Raw genomic sequence first — 27,361 nt, forward strand, 5'->3', positions numbered from 1 at the left:
TTAATGAAGACCACATTTTGTATACAGTTGCATTTGTGTTTAATGCATGAATTTATAGGTGTACTTTGTATTCAGTCCAAATCAGACCATATGCCTTCAGTGCAATCGCTTTTCATAAGATCAGCGTTTGCCCCCACGGCTAATAATTAATGTATGCGGTTTTACGGAGTAGAAGTTTGTAGTAACATGTAATATAAATCAAAACTGATCAGATGTAACAGATAGTATGTACCATGAGTGATAGGCCCCTGATTTCTAGTAGTCTACATTCCATAATAATTATTCTATAAATGAAACCCTCTGCATGTGCAGAGCTCATCGGTTCATCGTCCTTCTCCTACTATTCTCTGTCTAGGTCGACATCGGCCTTTGAGAGATACCGACTACCAGGTGTTTATGAGTATGTGATTTACTGCTAAGAAGCCTTCAGTTTCGAGTGGGCTAAATTTTTTGAATGTAACTAACCACTATCAAGATGGTAATAAATTCATGTATCAAGTTTTATTTCAGTAAATGTGTTTTTTCTGGGTTTCTCTGCTCTAATTGTCCTCACTAAGCAAAAGGACCGAAATTTATGCCGTAAAACGAAGCCCTATATGTATGATTATGTTTCGACATATCGAAATAAACTGGAATAATCTGGTATTTGTCAGGTATAATGGACATGGTTACCCAACCTTTGTAACTCCATGTAATCGAGGGAGTCTTCTTGTAGTAGTGTAGGATCCAGTAATTTCAGTTGTACCTCCTGTGTGATTGATTATTTGGTGCAATTCAAAACTATTAGTTCTTGAGCTACTCCTGAAAGTCAGTCCTTAATCATCCCGATAGGTCTTGATTAGCTTAACGACGTGTATTAATGTTTTCTGTGTGTTTGATGAACCGCATAGTATCAATATTTGTCCAAGGTATATATATACTGTGTATTGTGAAGTAGAGTTTTGTTGGGTGCATTTTGATCGTACGAGTACATGACCTACAGTTGGTCTAACTCACTCTCATGATCTGTTTTACCTTGTGATCTCCGCGGCTTTAGTAAGAAGAACCACCTACTTCATTACGTATTTTCTTGTAACAAAGAAATCCAAAGGGTTTAATTAAGTCGGTTCTGTACCGTAAATTCTCATGGAATCGATCGCCACTGTATTGCCATGGTGAGACTGTAGCGTTTTTCCCCTGCCTGCCTTAATGTTTGGCTGGGAAAATCGCCATCCCGTAACTCAGTAACTTTACCACTATTTTGTACGACATTGCATATACAATTACAATAAGAAAGAAATGAGACGACTAGAATTCCTTCCATATACTGAAAAATCAAAGTTCTCAAGCAAACCAATGTCACGGATAATGCTAAGGAAATTTAATGACCGGATAGTACCCCATACTCATTTAGCATAGACCGATTTAGTTATTATTATTAGAATAAAGATAGGGGGCGCTTTTATTTGATGAATGCTAACCTAAATTGAGAATCTGAATGCAGCATATCTCGTCTACTGTCACTCCCTATAGTTTTAAGATAACAATATGGTGTACACTAGCTCTTTTCACCGTTGATCACAACACCAGTGTAACACAGAACTACGTAAACACTACTCACGGCCATCCGAATTCTCATACTACATCTTACACATCCCTACACATCCATTGGAAGAAGGAATTGCCAACTCCTTCCTTTAGTAGATTGGCGATGCATCAATGTGGGTGTCCAAATTATTACAACGAGTAACAAGACACGGTCAGTCAGCTTATATGAAGTAAATTGTCGGTATTGTACACATGCGCCATATTTATTTATTTACATGTACACTCACTGGAAGAACCATTTTGTAGTTGCACTGAAAGCTGTACTTTACTACACCTGCATGGTACTACAGAATTTTGTCGTAGCATGAGGCGACATCAAAAGGTAAGTTATACATGTCCCACACCAAGACCATTGCACAGCTTCTGTGGCGCATTGTCAGAACATTGTACACGTTCCGATTCCCTGCAGACATCTTATTCAGTGGTACGGTTAGCATGTGCATCATCAAAGAATTCCAATCAGATGACACCGTAACTGGAAACGTTCTCTAGTAGGCCTTGTAGCTCTTCTGGGCAAAACATCTAAATTGTTCACAGATTCACATGAAATTAAAGCAGTGTATGGATCAAATGCAGGTTCACTTACAGTTGTAGTGAAATGGTTTAAACAAACTCACCAAGACAGCACAGACATTTGTTCCGCTGATCAGGAAAGAAAATCCATCGACGTCAACCACAGACAACAATGTCCACGCAGTCGAGGATCTGATCCGCAGCAGCAGCAGATTTACCAAAGACGAGGACGTTCACTCGGCTGTTCTCGAATGGCTGCAAGTAACGCATTTCTAGGAACTGGACGACCGGTAATGAGTTTGGATAATCATTTACAGAGGCTGTGTGGAATGTTAATATCGAGTATCTGAGTCACTTTGAAGTATAATGCAGTTACTGGTCCAGAATAACAATGTATACCTTCATTTCTGAAATACCTTCGTGGTACGAGGAGGGCGGAGGGAGGGATAGTAATTTACTTCAAATATACTGCTAGCAGAATGCAGTTGTTTGTTTGTTATTTATTAGATGCTTAGTTTTCTTGACATAGATAATTACATGTCTTTCTATCGTTTTTCCCTCTGAAATGTGTTTGTAATGCATGATCTCATTTACATCACTCGCATGCGGGATCTGCTCTGTGGGTGCAAGTTATGAATGGAGGAACGTCGCATCTGCATTTGACGCAGCCGTTGGTGCCGACCAGAAGCTCATCGCAAGTGTTCAGTCTGTGGTCTCCGAAAGAGCACTGGCCACCTGCAGTGTAACAGAAAGCAAAGTGTATTCCCGTTTGCCATTTATACATATGTAGTTGGTCTTGCCACATCCACACAAATGCAAACACACACACACACACACACACACACACACACACACACACACACACACACACAGGTAGCACTAGAAACATAGTCATAGATCCAAAATACTCGATACAAACTGATTATGGAAGCTGGAGATACCAACACTGCCGATGCAGCTGTCAGACGAAATTCCTTCTCCTGGATTGGGTATTCTTCTCTTTGAAACAACCAGTTTATTTAATTATTTTGTGAATAGCTAATTTCGCCCCCTTAGGCATTATAAAGCAAAATCACAGCAAAAAATTTAAGATGTTGACCACACTACCAGTATTTCCATTTTAAATAGTTAAATAGTTGCAATGTCTTGTGTGATGTCATAGTAACAAAACCGACATAACGATTGCACTGTTTTCTCATTTTACAAATCTACTCAAGGTCTGCGTTAATAAGATACACAGGTTGAGCACGTAACTACAGTACTATGGTTATACGAAACCGTTATGAGGAACGCTACCACATGATAGTCCCTCAACATGCATATGTGGAGTATATTTGCTGTATGGGTTTCAACATTTTCTTCTTACTGCGTCATAATAACAGATAATAACAATAAGAATAATAATTAATAATAATAAAATAAAGTGATTGCTTAAAAATAAAGCAAACTATCCAGGAAAATGACTTTCCTCGAGAAATTCATACCGACTGTTACCCACAGATACAGAAGACTGTTGACAGATATATTGTTGATTTTGAGTTATTTATCTTGCATGCTGTTGATTTTTATTAGTGGTGTTCACAGGATATGAAAGAAATCAGTTGTACCAAGTCTATTCTTTTGTTTAGTAATTACAAACCTGAAACGTATGCTTGACAGAGTAGGGTAGAATTTATCGATGCAGTTACAAATCACAAGGAATTTTTCATAACAGCTTTCCTCACACTGACAGATTTAAGAAATGCACAATAAATCTTTCCACTTGAAGTATGTTATGTAGGGTGTTGTAGAGCGATAGTAACTCCACCGCACTTCGATGCTGAACTGACGGCTGAAGGTCCTACATTGGCATGGGAAACACATGACATGACACATATGGGTTGACTATATGGAGGAGCAAGATCCTTTGGTAGCAGTAGTCTCATATTCAGCAATGTCAGAAAAATGTCTACATTATAAGCAACAATACTCCCACGACAAAACATTTCGGTAGTTCAGTACATCTACATCTACGTGATTAGTCTGCTATTCATAATAAAATGCCTGGCTAAGCCTTCAGGCTGTCTCTCTACCGTTCCAATCTCGAAAGGCGCACCGGAAAAACGAGCACTTAAATTTTTCTGTGCGAGCCCTCATTCCTCTTATTTTATCGCGATGATCATTTCTCCCTATGTAGGTGGGTGCTAACAGAATGTTTTCGCAATTGGAGGAGAAAACTGGTGATTGAAATTTCATGAGAAGATCCCGTCACAACGAAAAACGCCTTTGTTTTAAAAATTGCCACTCCAGTTCAAGTAGCATGTCTGTGGCACTATCTCCCCTACTTCGCAATAATACAAAACAAGCTGCCTTTTTTTTAATTTTTCGATGTGTCCGTCAGACCCATCTGGTGCGGATCCCACACCACACAGCAGTACTTCAGAATAGGGCGGACAAGCGTGGTGTAAGCAGTCTCTTTAGTAGACCTGTTGTACCTTCTAAGTGTTCTGGCAGTGAGTCCTAGTCTTTGGTTTACTTTACCCACAACATTATCTGTGTGATCGTTCCAATTCAGTAACTCGTCAGTTAATAGAATGAAACAGCCAATCACAATCTTGACTATGTTCAAACATATCTGAATGATGTACATTTTGTATACACTTCAAAAGTATCTGAACAAATGGAATTTTGCTTTATTTATTACCATGATCAGAAGTATCAGGAAAATCTGAAATTTGTATAATTTGTGCTATGTTCAACAGCATCCCAACGGCTTGAATACAATGTGTCCTGTGTCCAAACGTAGCCAAATGACCTGAAATTTGAGTAATTGGCACAATGTTCAAAAGTTTGTGTAAGCTACTGCCATGTTCATAACTATCTAAACAATCTAAATTTAGCATAAACTTTGCTTTGACATAGTGATGTATTATGTAATTTGTTAAAACGTTTCAATAAGATTGTGAAATATGGCACAGTTTGTTATAATTTCACTTAATAATGGTGATGTATTTCACACAATTTTGCTGTAACTTGTTGAAGTGGGGACAACTGCGTTACAATTTTGGTGTAACATCATGATTTATAGGCTAATGTGCTAGAATTTTGCTATTACATGAATATTTGGGCGCAGTTTTTTTTTTATAATTTTGCTGTAACGTGAATAACTATGGGACAATTTGTTATAGTTTTACTCTAATATGACTATATATGCTGGGTGATGGGTCATGTAGTCTCCACTGCACCGTTACATCAGTTAGCATTATCATCAGACGATGACAAGCTGCTGGGTGACACTCTTGCATGAAGTCACTATAGTGTGTGACTGGCTCTGATATTGGCTTTGATTGAACCAACACACGTTTTTGACAAATAATACAGACAATTTTGGTACGGGAGTAAACAGCATCATTCCCATATCTAAACTGACAGTATTGTTGTCAAAAACTTCATTTAGTTTGCTACAGAAGTCGAACTATTCTCATTGATGAACGTGAAGAATATCAGAATCCAATAATCTCAGACTGTTTAGGGTTCCAGAGCATAGAATACAGACGAATGAGTGACTGATGAATCTTGTCTGTGAGAAGCTAGGGCTGGTAGGTGACACTGCATGTCACTGACAGACGTCAGAGAGTGGGACATAACACGCTACGATCTACAAAGCCTGGACCTGTAGTAACGAAGTTTGTGTCCCAAAGCAAAACATCTGAAATCTTCAGAGAGAAGAAGAAACTCGAGAAGTCACACCTGGTGGATAGGAGAGGATCTCATCTCTCAAAGATAAACATTTTGTACAATGCAATTGCGAGATACGGGCCACAAAACGTACAGGCAAATATTCCGAAAATGGAAAAAAGATCAGTTAGTACCGCAAATAAACTCGAAAGGCTCTGAATTAGAACATAAGAAGACGTAAACTCGTTCTGCTAGAAGTTTGTATGTTTACATGGTTTTAGTAGATATTAGTTAGCCATAACTTAACTAATGTGTTAATTTTGTTTTGAACATATGTATCTACATGACTACTCTGCATCTAAAACCAGGCAGAGGGTTCTTCAGATCAGCTTCTGACTATTTATCTACTGGTCCACTCTGTAACCGAGTATGGGAAAAAGGAACACCTAAATCTTTCTATACATATCTTATTTCTCTGATTTTGATGTGATGATCATTTCTCCCTATGTGGGTTGACGACAAAAAAATATTTTTACGTTCAGAGAAGAAAGTTAAGAATTCAAATTTCGTGAAAATATCACCACAACAAAGAATGCCTATGGTTTAATTACTGCCATCCCGACTAGCTTATCAAGACCTGGCTCAAACCAAGTATTCCCTAAAGTTTGTTAATACTAAATGGCTATAGCTTTCTAAGACATGACAGACGTAACAGATTTGGGGTTGGGGTATGGGAATAAATATGCTCTAATTTATCACCTACTTTGCTACACAACTCTTACAGTAATAAAGATAAACAAATGGAATATATGTTTATAGAGATAAAATCCTTCAATCGAAAGTGTGTGATAGGAATCTTCTATACACTTCCTACTGTAGGATGGTTGACCTGCTTCGAAACTGCACTTTCATGTCTCGAGTAGACATGTGAGCATATCATTATAGCTGGTGATACTAAGATAATTTTTTTACAACAACCTCGTTCCAGTGTGCAATTTAAGCAGATGCTTTCTTCTTCAAATGTATCGCTTCTTCAGCTTGCTCTCAGTCATCATATGAACAGTAGTCACACTTTCATAGATATATTTGCATAAAAATCCTCAAAGAGAGTAATTTATAAAACTTCCTGGCAGATTAAAACTGTGTGCCCGACCGAGACTCGAACTCGGCACCTTTGCCTTTCGCGGGCAAGTGCTCTACCAACTGAGCTACCGAAGCACGACTCACGCCCGGTACTCACAGCTTTACTTCTGCCAGTACCTCGTCTCCTACCTTCCAAACTTACGAGGAGACGAGGTACTGGCAGAAGTAAAGCTGTGAGTACCGGGCGTGAGTCGTGCTTCGGTAGCTCAGTTGGTAGAGCACTTGCCCGGGAAAGGCAAAGGTCCCGAGTTCGAGTCTCGGTCGGGCACACAGTTTTAATCTGCCAGGAAGTTTCATATCAGCGCACACTCCGCTGCAGAGTGAAAATCTCATTCTAGAGTAATTTATACTTTTAAAATATCTGTGCCTGGCATGCCCTCACATTACATAGTTTTTAAGCCTTACTCATTAGAATGTCCCAGAAAGAAAGCGCGACTGAGTCCATGCCGAGACTTCCAAAGCCATAAGCCATCTGAACCTGCTACTTAGGCGCTGAAAACACAAGGGTGCTTCAAATGAAACCTTAAAAGTACTATAACAGTTAAATTGTAAAAATGAACAAAAAATTTACATGTCTTTTTTCGACGTGATGTACCTGATGTTGAATGCGCGTATTCCACGACTTCAGAAATGCGTAGATACCATGACGAAAGAATTCTTTTGTTCATGTGTGTAGCCAGTCGTGCACTGTGGTTTTCACCTCTTGGTCACTTCTGAACTGTATGGCTCCAACTGCTTTTTTGAGTGTATTGAGCAGATGAATGTCACTAGTCTCAACAGTCTTACCGGCGTTGTCATGTTGTGGCAGTACTTCTGACGACAGAAGTACTCACCGTTTACTCCTGATTGCATGACTATGTTGGTTTTTCAGCATGTTTGAATAAGAAGTGCTGGTTACTATCGTTCCCCTATCCATGTAATGCTCTGCTGTATAATTACTCCATTTGCGTCCCAGAGGAGAATGAGCATGGCTTTTCCAACAGACAGTTTCGTGTGGAATTTATTAGGTTTTCGCGATCAGCTGTGATGCCATTCCCTGCTTGACCTTTTCATTCCAGAATAGTGATGGTGGTCCCAACTCTTATCGCCAGCAACAATTTTTCCCAGTTCTGCATCACTTGCTATGTGGGAATAATGCAAAATTTCTTCACAGGCGTCGACGTGATGGTCTTTCAATTAGGCATCACCTGACACCGGTACACATTTTTCAGACAGGTTATCGGAGTGCAGTTTATCCTGAACAATATCCTACGCTGACGGTGCATGTTGACAGTGGTGTGGCCATATTGTTGAGGACGATACTACATTATCTTGCGTTTGTTGCATCACTCCTACCACATGTCCGTCACCTTCTGGACCTCCAGGAACACTACTGCCCCATCACACAACTCTCCGATATTTTATGTGACTTTTAAGGTTATCATTTGAATCGCTCTTGTAGTTTGGAGTCGTCTTCTATTTGCTTATCGACCGGAAAGAGGAACTTCATGGATTTACTAACAAACGTACTCCCCCAAAGACCGGGAAAATAAAAAGGCAACCTGCGTATTTGATAACTGGTCGATTAAAAAAGCTTATGCATCTCAGAAACGCTGCACATATGACATACAAATTATGCTATACATATGAAAATCACATTGATTATAGGCAGATGCGAAACAGAGTCAGTCCAGATACGACAAATGCGAAACTCTGGCATGCCCATACATTAACCTACAACATAAATACACTAGGTGTCCTGTGGAGGAAACCTAGAGTTGATCTTATTGTCCCGGCTGAAAAACTGAAACGGTACTTCGTATTATGTACAACCACAACTGAACCGCCAACGAAGCAGAACCTCACTGATTACTTGATGGGGATAAAGTCCGCGGCTCGTGGTCTTGCGGTAGCGTTCTCGCTTCCCGTGCACGGGGTCCCGGGTTCGATTCCCGGCGTGGTCAGGGATATTTTCTGCCTCGAGATGACTGGGTGTCTGGTATGTCTTTCATCATCATTTCATCCTCATTCACTCGCAAGTCGCCGTAGTGGCGTTAAAGAACTTGTGGAGCGGCGGCCGAACCGCCCCGCGAGGGGTCTCCCGACCACGAATTCCATACGCTCATTATTATTATTATGGGGATAAACGACTGTAACCCCGAAAAACTCTATCCAAAGCACGTTATTTGCGACATCGACAATAACGTCTTCGTGCTTATTACATCAGCATCTACTGGACAGTCGAAATGATAAAGTTTATTATTGGTTCTGACCACTATAGCAAATATCTTCAGCCACTCTTTAACCACTAGTGTTCTCCCTGAGGCCTCGAAACACGTATTACTTAAGGTGCTAAAATCTTTTCATTATACGTCAATGATGTGTCATAAATTTCGTATTACTGCTAACACCACATGTAAGCTGATGACCTCCTATTGCATCCAAGCACAAAACCAAAGTACCTAAAGACAGCTATCGAGAATCTCAGTAGTGATCTGTGTACACTACCAAAATGGGCCCAGAATTTAGGGTTAAAACTCTACTTATCCAAACCCTAAGCAGTACCGGTTGATCATTCTACGTTCATTAGCCAGAGATACAGGGAATCCTTACCATCTTTAATCCTATCAACCTATCCTGTCCGCAAAAAGACTGCGAATAATAAAAGATGAAAATCCAAACTGGATTAATGCGCAAGAAGGTATCAGCATCTCTCTCTGCCCTACAAAAGTACAAAAAGCTCTTTCGTCTTGACCTGAAAAAGAAAATTGTATAAACACTTATACTTTCAATGATCGATTGCAGCAATATTATCCTGCATGGTCTCTCAGGAATTCTTCCTGTGCCTGGAACTGGTTATGTATGTCAGTGTTTGACATACCTGTCATATTCGACTCTTTGATCATACAGGGTGGCGCACGATAAGTCACCCGATTGAATTTTGATCCTTCAAGTATACTATTGGGACATTAGCGTTCAAATTTTACGGTCAATTTCGTGCAGTTCGTAGAAATTACGCCAGATGTCGTTGCGAGTTCATCGCTTCCGTTGTGAGTCCGCCCTTTCAGTTTGCCGCGATGGCGGACAAAGGACGGTTGACCGTCGAACAAAACACGAAGACGTGTTACTTTACGCGGCGGCAAACAGCGTTACATTGACACAAGGATCCGTTCTCATTTCGGCACACGGTGGGCTCCAGCCCACAGACAATACTCAGATTACATAAAAAATTCGAAGGTACTGCATCTGTTTTGGAGTGTCAGCGGGCACATGCACGTATCGTACGTTCGCCGCAATACATTGGAGCAGTTCGAGTGGCTTTGACTCGTAGTCCGAGCAAATCAACAAGAAGAGCCAGGGCCGAATTGGGAATTTCACGCCGATCTGTACAAAGAATTATTCAACCCGACCTTCGCTTGCATCCATGCGACTGCGGCGCATAAGCTTACTGCGAGAGATAAGGAACGGAGACTGCAGTTTGCAAGGTGGGCAATCGAGCAAGACCAAGAGGCTACACAACACAAGGTTTTCTGACGAAGCTTACTTTTGCGTGTTGTGAACAAACAGAACGTTCGATTTAGGGCACGTGAACCTCCGCGAATAATCCACGCGGAAGACACCTACGGGGAGAAAGTGTGCGTGTAGGTCGCGATATCAAGGCCACGGAATCGTCGGTCCGTTCTTTTTCGATGCTAGAGTAACCGGTGAACGCTATTTACACATGCGGCGAAACCAGTTCTTTCCTCAACTCACGGCCTCATGTCTTCCATTGCAGACACAATGGTTCCTTCAGCATGGAGCGCTCCCCATACTTCCAACGTTTTGTTTGATTTCCTACACAAGAAACTTGGTTAAGGTTTTGTCAAACAGATTTCCAGAGCGTTATGCAGGAGGAGGAATGTGGCCGCCCCACAGTCCGGACATTAAGCCATGTGACTTATTCCTTTCGGGGTTCCATAAAGAGAAGGTGTACCACAGAAAACCCAAAAATGCAGTGCAACTTAGGACCATCATTGTGGAGTTATGCCACGCCATTCAAGAAGATTTGTAACGGAGAGTCAACACAAATACACATGTGCGACTTGAAGAAGTTGTAAACTAAAACGGCAGTCATTTTGAATATGTGATTCATTAGGTTGTATTTCCAAGCTGTATTCCTTACTTCTGCATCAATAAATTACAAATCACGTCAACAACAAATGTGTAATGCATGGTCACTTATCGTGCGCCACCCCGTATTTCACCAACACAATCGCTGCTACCCTGGCTGCATACAGAGAAGTGCAGAGATATCGATACCCTTTATCTTTGCTACTATCTTACCAACGTAAAAGTTGTTCCTCACATCTTTCCTCGACCTTAACCTTGTTGTCTGAACAACACGGGATAAGCACCCATTACCGTCAGAGCAAAATCCTTTCTGTCCCACTCCATCGTCCAGCCACTTTCTCGAAGTACTTCTCAGCAGAGGGGACGTGACTCGGAAATAACCTACCGCATTGTATCAGAGGTGGATAATATCCTCATCTTCGGAAAACATTTAATGAAGTATCTAATGAAGCAACAATAAGGATTACCGTTGTGCTTGTACACATTCAGTACGCCCGTACAGACTTCTTTTCATTCAGATCTCCATCATTTGCCAGTATTCGTAGGTGGTGCAGTCTCATTAAATTTTGTTCCCCCAGGATTCGTTGTATGAGAAAGCATCTTTTTCTTCACCTATAAATTCTTATTTATATTTACCACTTTTATTATTGTCACTATTGTCTTTATTATTATTATTATTATTATCAGTATTACTGGCAACAACGACAGTAGGAGAAGTACTGCCAACATTAAGTGTATTACTAGACAGCCAGTGCTATTTATACGCACTGTTTCTACAGACAGTCAATTTATTTTACACCGAAGCGCCAAGGAACTGGTATAGGGATGCGTATTAAAATACAGAGATACGTTAACAGGCAGAATACAGGGCTCCGGTCGGCAACGCCTATATAAGGCAACAAGTGACTGGCGCAGTTGTTAGGTCAGTTACTGCTGCCACAATAGCAGGTTATCAAGATTTAAGTGAGCTTGAACGTGGTGTTATAGTCGGCGCACGAGCGTTGGGACCAAGCATCTCGGAGGTAGCGATGAAGTGGGGATTTTCCCGTACGACCACTCATGAGTGTACCGTCAATATCATGGAACCTGGTAAAACAACAAATCTACAACATCGCTGCCACCAGAAAAGGATTTGGCAAGAATGAGAACAACGACGACTGAAGAGAATCGTTCAACGTGACAAAAGTGCAACTCTTCCACAAATTGCTGCAGATTTCAATGCTGGGCCATCAACAAGTGTGAGCGTGCGAACCATTCAATGAAGCATCATCGATATGAGGTTTCGGAGCCGAAGGATCACTCGTGTACCGTTGATGACGGCACGACACAAACCTTTACGCCTCGCCTGAGCTCGTCAACACAGACAGTGGACTGTTTCTGACTGGAAACAGGTTGCCTGATCCGACGAGTCGCGTTTCAAATTGTATCGAGCAGATGGACGTATACGAGTATGGAGACAACCTCACGAAACCATGGACCTTGCATCTCAGTAGGGAACTGTAAAACTGGCGGCGGCCCTTTAATGGCGTGGGGCGTGTGCAGTTGGAGTCATATGGGCCCCTGATACGTCTAGATACTACTGTGACAGGTGAGATGTCACTAAGCATCCTGTCTGATCACCTGCATCCATTCATGTCCTTTGTGCATTCCGACGTGTTTGGGCACTTCCAGGAGGACAGTGTGACACCCCACACGTCCATAATTTCTACAGAGTGGCTCCAGAAACACTCTTCCAAGTTTAAACACTTCCACTGGTCACCAAACTCCGTAGAAATGGACATTATTGAGCATATCTGGGATGCATTGCAACGTGCTGTTCAGAAGGGGTCTCCACCCCCTCGTTCTCTTACGCCACCGCCAGACCACTTTTTTTTATTCATTTTGTTCGATATTGTTCGTTGCATTTGGTCTGGGCGGACGTCACTAGACATCAGTTCAAGTTGATCGCCGATCTCTGACTCAGTTTTTTTACTACACAGAGCATGCAGCCCTCTGACCGAACACGCTGAGCTACCGTGCCGGCAGACCACGAGCTACGGACGTTGTGTCTACACGCACAGTTGTTGAGGCATTGCACGCGCTTTCGGGCGCACATCGGTTCATATCTCCGTCCAGTCATTTACAAGTAAGTTTCTTTGGTAGTCCCAAATCGCTTAAGGTGAATGACAGGAAGGCTACTTCATAAAGAGTTACCAGTCATCCATGTCTGAGAGTAGGTCACTGCACAGGATAATCTAAACAGTCTTGTAGTTCTACACACAAACCGTGTATGTTCACTGGAAGTTCTTTGGAGGCTTTACTATTCATTTAGTCTTCTCAGAGAGATTGCAACACTACAATGGCACCTCGTGTATTTTACAGCCACTTTATTCAATGACTTTAAATCCATTTTTTTTGTAACTATGTGTACTTAGTAGTCTCGTCAGGATTTAGTGTTTATGAAATTGTAATATGATGCTAGAAGAAAAGGTAGTAATAAATTATGTCAAAGGTTTGTAGTACACGCACTGGTGATGTCAGGGAAATCTATAGTCTACGGAGACCAAAGAACATCTTTTAACGTAGCAATAGCATCGTTGGCACGGCGTGCGCAGTCGTAGTAGGGAAGGCGAATTAGAGTGTTGTGAATCATCTCTGGTGGAATACTAACGTGAAGTGTTGGCGCGCTAATGCCAAATGGACAGTTCTCTAGAGTCGGGTTCGTAAAATGTGGGAAGGCAAAATATATAAATGAGTGAGCACGTGTATGAGCGCAGTACATGGTTATAACAAGATCTGATAATTAAAGAAGATTATTGTGTCGCCCACATTTATTCAAGTTGCTTGCTAACTGAAGAGCCGTATGACAATAACAGATACCATAAAAAGCGTTTTATCGCACGAGAAATAACACATTGTATTGTAAGATCAAACCAGTTACCTTGTAGTTCAGAATAAGGCTTGCCGGTGTAGTTAATTTTTTTAACATTGTAATATAGTTTAGTCAAATCATAAACATAGTGACTGAAGCTAATTGACCCAAGTCATTAACCATCAGCAGCGTCCCATCCTCTTAAGAAAACTTTCGAGAAAATCACAAGTTAAAGGAGTAATTGAAAGAAGATAACGTCAATAAATTTTGCAGTTAACATTCATTCAGATAATTATTGGATTCAGAGGCAGTAGTAATTATAGTTCTTCTTGCAGTGTTGCACTACTGCTATAGACAATATGTTGTTGTTGTGGTCTTCAGTCCTGAGACTGGTTTGATGCAGCTCTCCATGCTACTCTACCCTGTGCAAGTTTCTTCATCTCCCAGTACTTACTGCAACCTACATCCTTCTGAATCTGCTTAGTGTATTCATCTCTTGGTCTCCCTCTACGATTTTTACCCTCCACGCTGCCCTCCAAAGCATTCAACGAATTCGAACATAAAACATTGGCAAACAATCTAAACAAGAACCCTAAAAAGTTTTGGTCATATGTAAAATCGGTAAGCGGATCTAAATCCCCTATTCAGTCACTCGTTGACCACGATGGCACCGAAACAGAGGACGACCGAAGAAAGGCAGAAATACTGAATTCAGTGTTCCGAAACTGTTTCACTGCGGAAAATCGTAACACGGTCCCTGACTTCAGCCGTCGCACGGACGCCAAAATGGAAAATATTGAAATAAACGATATCGGAATTGAAAAACAACTGCTATCACTTAGTAGCGGAAAAGCATCCGGACCAGACGAGATACCCTTAAGATTCTACAGTGATTATGCTAAAGAACTTGCCCCCTTTCTGTCAGCAATTTATCGTAGATCGCTGGAAGAACGTAAAGTACCTAGCGACTGGAAGAAAGCGCAGGTCGTTCCCATTTTCAAGAAGGGTCATAAATCAGATGTGAATAATTATAGGCCTATTTCGCTTACGTCAATCTGTTGTAGAATAATGGAACATGTTTTGTGTTCTCGTATTATGACGTTCTTAGATAATACAAATCTCCTTCATCATAACCAATATGGATTCCGCAAACAGAGATCATGTGAAACTCAGCTCGCCCTATTTGCCCAAGAAATTCACAGTGCCGTAGACACTGGCGAGCAGATTGATGCCGTATTCCTGGACTTCAGGAAGGCATTTGATACGGTTCCGCACTTACGTTTAGTGAAAAAAATACGAGCTTACGGAATATCGGACCAGGTTTGTGATTGGATTCAGGATTTCCTAGAAGAAAGAACACAACATGTCGTTCTTAACGGTTCAAAATCTGCAGATGTAGAGGTAATTTCGGGAGTACCGCAAGGAAGCGTGATAGGACCTTTATTGTTTACAATATACATAAATGACTTAGTTGACAACATCGGTAGCTCCGTGAGGCTATTTGCAGATGACACGGTTGTCTACAAGAAAGTAGCAACATCAGAAGACTCGTACGTACTCCAGGAAGACCTGCAGAGGATTAATGCATGGTGCGACAGCTGGCAGCTTTCCCTAAACGTAGATAAATGTAATATAATGCGCATACATAGGGGCAGAAATCCATTCCAGTACGATTATGCCATAGGTGGTAAATCATTGGAAGCGGTAACGACCGTAAAATACTTAGGAGTTACTATCCGGAGCGATCTGAAGTGGAATGATCACATAAAACAAATAGTGGGAAAAGCAGGCGCCAGGTTGAGATTCATAGGAAGAATTCTAAGAAAATGTGACTCATCGACAAAAGAAGTAGCTTACAAAACGCTTGTTCGTCCGATTCTTGAGTATTGCTCATCAGTATGGGACCCTTACCAGGTTGGATTAATAGAAGAGATAGACATGATCCAGCGAAAAGCAGCGCGATTCGTCATGGGGACATTTAGTCAGCGCGAGAGCGTTACGGAGATGCTGAACAAGCTCCAGTGGCGGACACTTCAAGAAAGGCGTTACGCAATACGGAGAGGTTTATTATCGAAATTACGAGAGAGCACATTCCGGGAAGAGATGGGCAACATATTACTACCGCCCACATATATCTCGCGTAATGATCACAACGAAAAGATCCGAGAAATTAGAGCAAATACGGAGACTTACAAGCAGTCGTTCTTCCCACGCACAATTCGTGAATGGAACAGGCAAGGGGGGATCAGATAGTGGTACAATAAGTACCCTCCGCCACACACCGTAAGGTGGCTCGCGGAGTATAGATGTAGATGTAGATGTAGATGTAAATTTGTGATCCCTTGATGCCTCAGAACATGTCCTACCAAACGGTCCCTTCTTCTTGTCAAGTTGTGCCACAAACTCCTCCCCAATTCTATTCAATACCTCCTCATTAGTTATGTGATCTACCCATCTAATCTTCAGCATTCTTCTGTAGCACTACATTTCGAAAGCTTCTATTCTCTTCTTGTCCAAACTATTTACCGTCCTTGTTTCACTTCCATACATGGCTACACTCCATACAAATACTTTCAGAAACGACTTCCTGACACTTAAATCTATGCTCGACGTTAACAAATTTCTCTTCTTCAGAAAAGCTTTCCTTGCCATTGCCAGTATACATTTTATATCCTCTCTACTTCGACCATCATCAGTTATTTTGCTCCCCAAATAGCAAAACTCATTTACCACTTTAAGTGTCTCATTTCCTAAATTAATTCTCTCTGCATCACCCGACTTAATTCGACTACATTCCATTATCCTCGTTTTGCTGCCATTTGGTTTCTGTATAAATTATAAATAGCCTTTCGCTCCCTGTGTTTTACCCATGCCACATTTTGAATTTGAATAAGTCAAACCGAAAGTTAGTTAAACGCGATTTATATTTCATTGACAAAAGTATGTTAACGCTTTTGTAGCCACAGTAATTTTATGTTCTGTTCCACAATTAATTGGATGTGCTTATATCTTCGTAACATTGACATTGCCAGAACGTTTTTGCTGTACATGAAATCATTTACGATTTTAATTTGAGAAGTAGCTATTAAGGAACAGCATTAAATGCTTTTGCAAATTTTCATACAGAGAGCATTCCCGTGAGTTCTGTAATTCAGTAAACTTAAAAACAAAGCATTGCTGATCATTACCTGTAACTGCTGTTCATAACTATAAATAGTATCAGTGTATTTATCAAATTAAAATAATTTTGTTCATATTAGACATGGGTTTAACATCGAAGTTCCTGCGAGTGTATTTTGTTCAGTTGCTTCATTGTTAATCAATCGCAGTTATCACGTGATTTCTAACTCACGTCAGTCATTACCCAAATTTAGCTTTTGCTCGTTTTTGTGATGGCTACCATAATTTTCTGCAATCTAAATCTATTCAATCATTTGATTATACAAAATTATTACTATTTTCTGTGAATAATTAACTTATTAACATTTCTATATTTCGATCGTTCTTGTACTTAATAGAAACCTTTGCGGTAACGATAGGGATATAAATATCTGTATTTGTGCGTTACAAAATCTTCTTCTGACGTAATTGCCAACATTCATGTACATGCGTTATAAAATCTTTTATACATCGGAGAGTAAAGGAACGTTATAGATCCTTCGAGTGTTATAGAGTGCGGAAATAAACAGCACAAATTTCATCTGGTGGATGGGCCATTAGTGCGCCATGATTGAATATTAAGCACTAACTTCAGGATCCAACTGGTGTATTCCAAAAGGAAAGTCTTAGTTGAAAGTGTAGACGTGGCTACTGAGTTCAGCATTTAGTGATTACTAGTTGTAGTGGCAAAGAGAAGTGATGCACTGAAACAGTAACGTAAAACACGACATACGTTCATAGGTGACGTTTCGCCATCTTTTGCTCAAATTCACACTGATTACTTTGCCGTTTCTGTTCATTGTTAGCATTGTGCACGCAAGATTGCGGTATTTCGCGAAGTGGGAGCTGGTTAGCTGCAGCTAGTGGTGTAACCAGTCGTCCCACCTCTGATGAGTGGGGACCAGCGACATAAACATCTCTTTAGTTGCCATCCACAGCATGCTAGTCATTTGTCCGAGAACTTCGTGGGTGAGTTTTTGCTGACGCAACATCGTGGCCATTAGCCTTTATCGTTGGAAAGAGCGAGGGTAAACGATTGGATTTTAGGAAGGTAGCGTGCAGCGGACTCTTGCAGCTGCCATCTGCCTTTCAGAGAATGGGGTAATGTTGCTGCGTTTTTACGAAAGCAGCTTTCGTTTTCACAAAGCTCAGTGGTTTTTTAATGTCGCGGCCACGAGAGTTTACTTATTATATTTAATTTGGATTCGTATTCTGGATATGGGTTCTCGAGGTAGCACATGTCTCATGGACAAGTGCTACCAGTTGTAACTGTGTAAGCCGTCAAGACAGTGACAACTATCCCTCCAACCGTTTTACCCCACATTAACGTAATTCTAAATTGGTTATCGATAAATAGACTTTGTATTACAGAATGAGATTTACACTCTGCAGCGGAGTGTGCGCTGATATGAAACTTCCTGGCAGATCAAAACTGTGTGCCCGACCGAGACTCGAACTCGGGACCTTTGCCTTTCGCGGGCAAGTTGAAATACGGTACTTGTGGGCCCACGGGGTAAAGACTAGGTTTTCTTTCCTCGAGAATCCGATAACTCATTTCCTGAACTATAGCATCGCCAATTTGCTTTGAGAATATACACTCCTGGAAATTGAAATAAGAACACCGTGAATTCATTGTCCCAGGAAGGGGAAACTTTACTGACACATTCCTGGGGTCAGATACATCACATGATCACACTGACAGAACCACAGGCACATAGACACAGGCAACAGAGCATGCACAATGTCGGCACTAGTACAGTGTATATCCACTTTTCGCAGCAATGCAGGCTGCTATTCTCCCATGGAGACGATCGTAGAGATGCTGGATGTAGTCCTGTGGAACGGCTTGCCATGCCATTTCCACCTGGCGCCTCAGTTGGACCAGCGTTCGTGCTGGACGTGCAGACCGCGTGAGACGACGCTTCATCCAGTCCCAAACATGCTCAATGGGGGACAGATCCGGAGATCTTGCTGGCCAGGGTAGTTGACTTACACCTTCTAGAGCACGTTGGGTGGCACGGGATACATGCGGACGTGCATTGTCCTGTTGGAACAGCAAGTTCCCTTGCCGGTCTAGGAATGGTAGAACGATGGGTTCGATGACGGTTTGGATGTACCGTGCACTATTCAGTGTCCCCTCGAAGATCACCAGTGGTGTACGGCCAGTGTAGGAGATCGCTCCCCACACCACGATGCCGGGTGTTGGCCCTGTGTGCCTCGGTCGTATGCAGTCCTGATTGTGGCGCTCACCTGCACGGCGCCAAACACGCATACGACCATCATTGGCACCAAGGCAGAAGCGACTCTCATCGCTGAAGACGACACGTCTCCATTCGTCCCTCCATTCACGCCTGTCGCGACACCACTGGAGGCGGGCTGCACGATGTTGGGGCGTGAGCGGAAGACGGCCTAACGGTGTGCGGGACCGTAGCCCAGCTTCATGGAGACGGTTGCGAATGGTCCTCGCCGATACCCCAGGAGCAACAGTGTCCCTAATTTGCTGGGAAGTGGCGGTGCGGTCCCCTACGGCACTGCGTAGGATCCTACGGTCTTGGCGTGCATCCGTGCGTCGCTGCGGTCCGGTCCCAGGTCGACGGGCACGTGCACCTTCCGCCGACCACTGGCGACAACATCGATGTACTGTGGAGACCTCACGCCCCACGTGCTGAGCAATTCGGCGGTACGTCCACCCGGCCTCCCGCATGCCCACTATACGCCCTCGCTCAAAGTCCGTCAACTGCACATACGGTTCACGTCCACGCTGTCGCGGCATGCTACCAGTGTTAAAGACTGCGATGGAGCTTCGTATGCCACGGCAAACTGGCTGACACTGACGGCGGCGGTGCACAAATGCTGCGCAGCTAGCGCCATTCGACGGCCAACACCGCGGTTCCTGGTGTGTCCGCTGTACCGTACGTGTGATCATTGCTTGTACAGCCCTCTCGCAGTGTCCGGAGCAAGTATGGTGGGTCCGACACACCGGTGTCAATGTGTTCTTGTTTCCATTTCCAGGAGTGTATATGCAATTATAGACAGGCTACTGAGATTGTCTTTTTTATGAGTACTGATGTTGAAGATACTTCTAAAATGATCCAATGAAATAAATGTATATTTTAAACAGTGATAATGTGTTCCGTTTTGCCCAATATTATCGTGTATTTCCAAGGGGTACAAAAACATAGAAGCGCACTAAGAGGTCAGAAAGTGTGCTGTGTTTAGGTATTGGAACTAGTGCCTGATGAAATTCATTGCTATGAAAATACAAGTTGTCACATGATTAGACTAGGTACTAATAGGGTTCTTATAATACTTCATTGAGTCCGTATCACATTATACTTTGGCCTAGTTTAATTAGAATCAGTATTACAGTCACATTGCTTGAATAATTCATGCAACACTCTATTATGCCCTCCACCAAATGTTATACAAATACTACAAAAGCACGATTCGAAGCATTACGGTCAGTGTTAAAAGAGGGGGACTGACCTTCATCCTCTGTTGTAGTCTCCGAATGTCTCACCACGCTGTCATCGGCTGAAGCTGTAAAAAAGAAGAGCCAATAATAAATTTAATACACTGACACATATAAGAATGGTTTTCGATAGAGCTCTAAATTTTAATTAAACGAATTTGGGTTACTGATGAAACTGTTCGTTCTGAATTGAAAAAGAAAAATTGAAGCTGATTACCTAAAGTTCTGGCATGATGTCTGCATTTTTTCTTTTGCTTTCTCATCGAAAGTTCATACATGCGCTATGATCCACATGACTACAGAAATATGCTGGATACATCAGCTCACTTTTGACGCTCGATGGGAGTTACAGGATTGTTCTCATAAGAATCAAGTATACAATCCGACGTCGCAAGCAGAAGATGGAGAGATAGAACGGGTAATTCAGTACCCAAAGGGAGACGAAAATCTAATAGTAATGGGGTCTGCAATGCGTTTGTAGGGGAGTAAGTACAGAAACGAATTACGGAAAATATGGGCTTGGTAGGAGGATTGATACGGGAGAAAGACTAACAGATTTCTGCAATAAATTTCAGCTAGTAGAGGCAACATTCTGTTCAAGAATCGAAGGGGAGAATGTATAGTTTGAAAGGGCCAGACATAAAGGGGGACATAAAAAGTATACTAGCACAGACAAAGGGGACATGCCGACCAAGGGAAATCCATCGGTATGAAACATAGCCCTTCATTTGAGGAAGAAATTTCTGAGAATCAACGTTTACAGCACAGCATTGTATGGTAGTGAAATTTGGATTGCGGGGAAACCGAAACGAAAGAGAATCGAAGCATGTGAGATGTGGTGCTACAGAATAACGTTGAGAATTAGCTGAACTGATAAAATAATGAATGAGGAGGCTCTGCGCAGAATCGGCGAGGAAAAGAAAATATGGATGATAGTGTCAAGAAAAAGCTAAAGGACGACAGGACATTTGTTAAGGCCTCAGGGAATAACTTCGATGGTTCTAGAGGGAGCTGTAGAGGGTAAAATCCGTAGACAAAGACAGAGATTGGAATACAACCAGCAAACAACTGAGGATGTAGGTTACAATTGCTACTCTGAGGTGAAAAGGAAAATGCTGGCAACGAAGTGGAATTCCTGGCGAACCGCTCAAACCAGTTAGAAAACTGATGATTAAAAAAAAATACGACAGTTATAATCTTTTGAAGAATGGCAATATATCCCTGAAATCGACAACGAAATAAAATTTATTTTGTGCAACTGGTGGCTTATGTAAGACGTAGGTTTCATGTTGTAAGCACGTTTCCTGCTACACAGTTGTTTCCACATATTTGATAGACGTTTCTCACTATCATTGGGCATACGCAACATTAACCCTGAAGAATAATTGAGCATATTACATTCATTAGAATGGTGCTTAAAACAAAATAGTTTTTGTTTTACGGAGAACTATTACAAGAAATCAGATTGTCGGACAAACGACTCATCGCTAATAGCTTGCTAGCACAAATTTCCTATACAAGTGATGATCTGAATTTCGTAGAACTGAACCACTGGAAAAACACGTAATGTATTGGTACATATATATTCAAGACATCTTTCGTATGTGAAAAAGTGTCTGTTAGGTAGCTCCCGAAGTTCTCGGATATTATGGGCCAGTGGTGGCATGAGATGAAGACCAGTATCGAGTTAGGAGGTTCCACCTTTAATTTCCTAGATATCAATCTGCAGATACAAAGCAGGAAACACAAATCTAAAATTTACAGTAAATTCTCCTGTACTGACACTTTCGAAGCAGCTTCTTCTCCACATGCAGTGACTTACAAACATGCTACATTACACCACACTAAAGCCTTTTTCCTTTCTAACCCCGTACCCCAAGGAGACTATGGCCAGGACCATATCAAAACAAAAACAATAGCTACAAGCACTGAACTGAAATCCCAGATTACTGACAATATTCTGAATAAAAGACAAGAATCAAGCCTGATTCCTACGGTACCCAGTGATACTGACATAGCAAAACGAAAATGGTGCGATTTACTTTTTATACGTAATATTTCTGATACGACAAAAAACTACTTTAAGGAAAAATATTTGTGCTTTTATGTGTCCATCGGACATTAGGTAGATGTTTTTCAGTTCAAAGTTAAATACCCTACCATCGTTTAAAGTGGGGTTTATAAAATGACACGCCAAGAGTGTGATATATGACAGACTAGGCGGTCAGTCTGTAGCATGCTCGTGAAACCCCACAGGAGCTGGAAATTAAGGAATCTTCATCCATTGTTAAAGATAACGTTGGTCAAAAACACAAGAATTTAATAAATGTAGAAATCCTAGACATAGGAGGAAAGGATGAAAAGTTGACTATCTCAGAAAGTAAAAAACAGATGCATGTATCCCGGCACTTATTACTGAAGGAGTACACTCATTTCAGTTATTCAATCCTTTTATACAACGGTGCAAATTTTAGAAAGTAGATTTAGAAAATGGTAACATCATTAATTACAAGATACTATCTGCTGTGAACATAATTCTATTCCAGCCTATGTTCGGCAGTAGTGACGCCTGATGAACGTCATTTGGCTGCAGAAAATTGATTTCTCTGTTTTGTAAGAAAATTGGTCAACAGAGACCCCTTTCATTGTGGAAGTCCTGAAGCAATATATTGATGAGTGCTTGGGTCCCACCTTTTGAATCAGTAACGTACTGGAAAACGGGCTTAAAATATGAAATCTGTGTCGTACGAAATTAAGTTTTGTGAAACAAGGTGAAATGTGTTTCGTTTACTTCATGAAATATCTACATTTAATCATAAGTTTTTTTGGAAATTTATGGTAAGGTCATCGGTCCCTAAGCTTACAAACTACTTAATCTAACTTCAGCTAATTTATGCTAAGGAGAACACACACCCATGCCCGAGGGAGGACTCGAGCCTCCGACGGGGGGAGCTGCGCGAACCGTGACAACGCGCCCTAGACCACTCGATTACCCGGCGCAGCGATCAGAAGTTTACAAGTTATTTAACAGAAATTATATGTGTGAAAAGGTTTGAGAACTTCTTTCACTATAGGGGCAATTCATCACTTGTAACTCTAGAATATACAGTACGGTTGCAAATTTGCTCACTGATCTTTCAGGAGAAATCAGGCAGATCTCTTACGAAATGTGGAACTCGTTTTATGCTAGCAGTTTATACTCTCATATTAAGTGGAGTGAAGCAACAAGGTGCTGCTACGCAGTATCGACGCGGACCGGAGTATGTGAAAAACACTGACTAGAAGAAGGAACAGGGTGACAAGTCATGTGTTACAACGTGAAAGAATAACTTCCCTGGTTCTAGAGGTAGGTGTTGACCGTAAAAATTATATGGGAGAATATCGAGTAGAGAATACATCATACGGTTAATTGTGGACATTGGGTGCAAGAGGTACTCTGAGATGAAGAGATGAGTACAGGAGACAAGCTGTGGCGGCCCGCATCAAGCCAGTCCAAGACTGAAGCCAAAATACCAGACCTTTTCAGTTAATGAGAGTGATATATATAGAAATCGACTTCGATTCTGCAGACAACAATGATATTGTAAAATTGTTTGTGAGTGACGCTATTACGCCTAAGAAAGAAGTAACATCAGAAAATTATAATTAAATGGAAGGACACATGTAGGCGATCGACAGTTGCTGCAGGGCCTAACAAGCCACGGCATGAATAAATATGTTGCAATGTGTAGACATAGACGTAAGTAACAATTACTGTCACATCACTCAGTTTGAGATCTGTCGCTAGATACATTAACAACCGCAATATACTTTAAATGGTGTCACAAATAAAATTAGTTATCGCGAAATCAACCGTCAGTCAGAGAATATTGATGGGCCTCTACGGAAACGCAACTCCCAACAAAGAAAAAGCCTAAAATGAACACTCGAGTGACTTATTGATGAACAGAACTACTGCTTCTTTACCAAGATGGGCTAACAGAAAAACTATGCTTTTCGACACGAGTTCATTTAGTAAGTACGAGAGCATCACGGAAATGTTGACTGAATTATGAAGTGTAGACTCTACAATAGCGTAATTGTACATTATGAAGAGGTCTATTGTTAACATTCATAGTACTTATGTTCCAAGAAGAGGCCAGTAACTGCAAAACGTTCATGAGAGGGAAAGTCGGAAAAATCTGAGCTCATATGCAGTGTTACGTACATCCGGAAAAAGGAATCATCATTCGAGAACATGACAGGAGAGCGAGAAAAGGGTTGTATATCAAATGTACTTTGCTCCGTATAAAGTAAGATAGCTCATATAAGTCTAGGTGTATCCCACATCTACCTCTTCCGACTTATCTCCACAGAGAATGTTAAGGTTGATAAGCTGTATAGCGGTTCTGGCGCTGCAGTCCGGAACCGCGGGACTGCTACGGTCGCAGGTTCGAATCCTGCCTCGGGCATGGGTGTTTGTGATGTCCTTAGGTTAGTTAGGTTTAAGTAGTTCTAAGTTCTAGGGGACTTATGACCTAAGATGTTGAGTCCCATAGTGCTCAGAGCCATTTGATAAGCTGTAGTTTTATCTTGGAATATAGCTGTTGTCTCACATACGTGCCACGTTATTAGGCTACACATTGGGCCAGGACATTATAACGGCAGATTCAAGACCACCATCCTCTCTGAGTCTTAATAGTGTTATATCGTCCAATAATGTATTTGAACATTAAAACTTTTTACGTGATTTTATATTACAGTTAAAAAATAAGACTTATCGTGATGTTAATACTGCTGTGGTGTAATAATGGTGCTGACGGTGCATGAAAATGATTATGATGGAGGTGTAATGGAAAGTATAGCTATGCAGTTCCATGGAACATGAGGTGGCGACTGAAGGTCATTGAGCCACAGGGAGGAAAGTTGAAAGGTGCAGTGAGGTGGAATGTTGCAATTAGGACTGGAAGAAAGGGTATATTTCGGGACGAAATTCGTTGTTGGATACTGACAGCTGGTTCATGAAGGAACACGGATGTGCTGGTACAGCAGGACTCTGGGAATGGTGCTTAGTGCATGGGATACTACGTGCCGGAAATGACTTTTTCCGAATGTGCTCCAACAAAAGAAGGTGTAGAAAGTCGATGAGGTGGAATAGGATGCGCTTTGGGGAAGGTAGGCGGATGTGGAAGGCGAGGTGGAGTGCAAGCATTTGCTCGATTTGAAGGGGTATGTGGGATTTAGAGAAGGTGGAGATCCAGGCAGTGTTAGCATAAGCTAGGATGCGAAGAATGAGTAATTTACAGGTGAAGATAATGGCAGAAGTATTTAAACGTCAAGTACAGTGTGTTAGTAATTTTAGTCGGTTTTGTGCTTTTCTGTTGGCTGACAAGAAGTGTACTTTCGATGTTAGCTTTTTAAGTAGGTTTATACCTAATTAACTTCGTGTTAGTCATTGCGAAAGGTTGGTTGTTGATGGAGAAGTATGAAACTGGACAAGGGAAAGCAGAGTGGTGCGACCAAACATGGTGGCAGAGCTATTCTGTGCATTTACTTAAATCGTATTACGTGACTCGATCATGAGACTCAAGTGGCGTTGGAGGAAGAAATGAGAGTGGTAAGGGGTGGTGAGTAACAAGGTAACGGGTGTTGTCAGAGTATTGCAGGAGGTACGAGGGAGGGGTGGGGGGAAGGGGGGAGGCTTCTGGGAATACCTGCGGTGTACAGCACAGTCTGAGGTGGGGGCGGAGGGGTGGGAATGAGTGGCTTTTGGCACATGTACAGTAGGGTGAAAGATGTACTAGCAGCTGTGGTTGATAACGAAGACCTACCCCGTCCCACAGTTGATTAATGCACTACATATACACCATGCATGCGTAAAGATCATGGTGACACACAGACCGTGACAACAGGTGGGAAATGACATCACTGGTGGAATGTAATCTCAGCTGTCCTTAGAGCTTCAGCTGTGGCCATCAATGTATTGCCATATACGTTCACAGTGATTCGTGGAAATAAGGTTCTACGGATTATGCAACAAATAAAAGAAAAGCTAGGGATTTTGAGGGCGTATTCTGTTCTTTATCGACTACCTGGAGTTCGGCTTTTGCTGACGGTGCCCAGTTTATATGCTCTGTGGTATATTCGTTTTTCTACGGACACTTTCCTTAGGTGAGCAAGTTCTTAAGGAAAATTACCTGCATCCGAGAATTTGTGAGCCAACCCAACTAACTGAAAAATAAGGAATGCAACCACGAATCAAAGATAACAGTAGGTAAACTTGGTAATCCGCTATAGTGGGTTCACACGCTCAAGTATAGCAAACAATTTGACACAGTCCTTTCATTGGATAGTTGCTGCCCTCTGCAACACTGAACTGATTGGTTCCAAAAGTTTTGTGTCAACACTGTGGAGACCGATGATTTTGAATTTGTTTGTCTGTCACCACCAAAACGTTGGATACACCTAAATTTTCATATCAAAATAACTGCGAAACATTTTCAGTGATCATTCTATCATACAGATATATTGCCACATTTATCATCACTGACTCATTAAACAAGGAATCTTATGTCCAAACGAATATTAAGTGGCACTTTAATCTTATTGGTTAGTTTTTAGTTGAAGTAATTACGGTAAACTGAGTAGTAATACTTACGACAGTGAAATCTGAAAGCACAACAGTTATCGCCCTCACGGAATACCGGCGCACATCCCCTTAGTTCAGAAGCTGTGTGAGCCAGGGAGTACTCACACGTCTGTCTCTTGCACCATGGTCCATCCAAGGTTCCTGCAAAAGTGGAGCGTCCGTAAAACTGTTGCAAATGCAATGGCAAAGAAAAAAAAATTTAAACTGAAAGACTTTCCTTATTAGCAATAAATGCAAGTTCAACTCACTTCCTTCTGAAATT

At 41.6% G+C, this 27,361-nt stretch overlaps 1 protein-coding gene and 1 non-coding gene across 2 annotated transcripts in view; one reads left to right on the forward strand and one right to left on the reverse strand.

Annotated features, from left to right (window-relative positions):
* Positions 1 to 2,580: 2,580 nt before the first annotated feature.
* Positions 2,581 to 27,361, reverse strand: part of LOC124775319 — a 76,108-nt gene continuing 51,327 nt past the window's right edge. Inside the window, exons 4-6 of the mRNA XM_047250153.1 lie at positions 27,109 to 27,240; positions 20,486 to 20,539; positions 2,581 to 2,835 (exon numbers count right to left, since the gene is read on the reverse strand). Of these exons, the coding sequence (XP_047106109.1) occupies positions 2,696 to 2,835; positions 20,486 to 20,539; positions 27,109 to 27,240 (326 nt within the window). The 3' untranslated portion in view covers positions 2,581 to 2,695. The remainder of the gene's footprint in view (positions 2,836 to 20,485; positions 20,540 to 27,108; positions 27,241 to 27,361) is intronic.
* On the forward strand, positions 7,095 to 7,169 carry Trnas-gga. Its single transcript has one exon. It is a non-coding gene; the product is annotated as a tRNA-Ser (tRNA).

The sequence above is a fragment of the Schistocerca piceifrons genome, chromosome 2, assembly GCF_021461385.2.
Source record: "Schistocerca piceifrons isolate TAMUIC-IGC-003096 chromosome 2, iqSchPice1.1, whole genome shotgun sequence".
In the NCBI taxonomy this organism is placed as follows: domain Eukaryota; kingdom Metazoa; phylum Arthropoda; class Insecta; order Orthoptera; family Acrididae; genus Schistocerca; species Schistocerca piceifrons.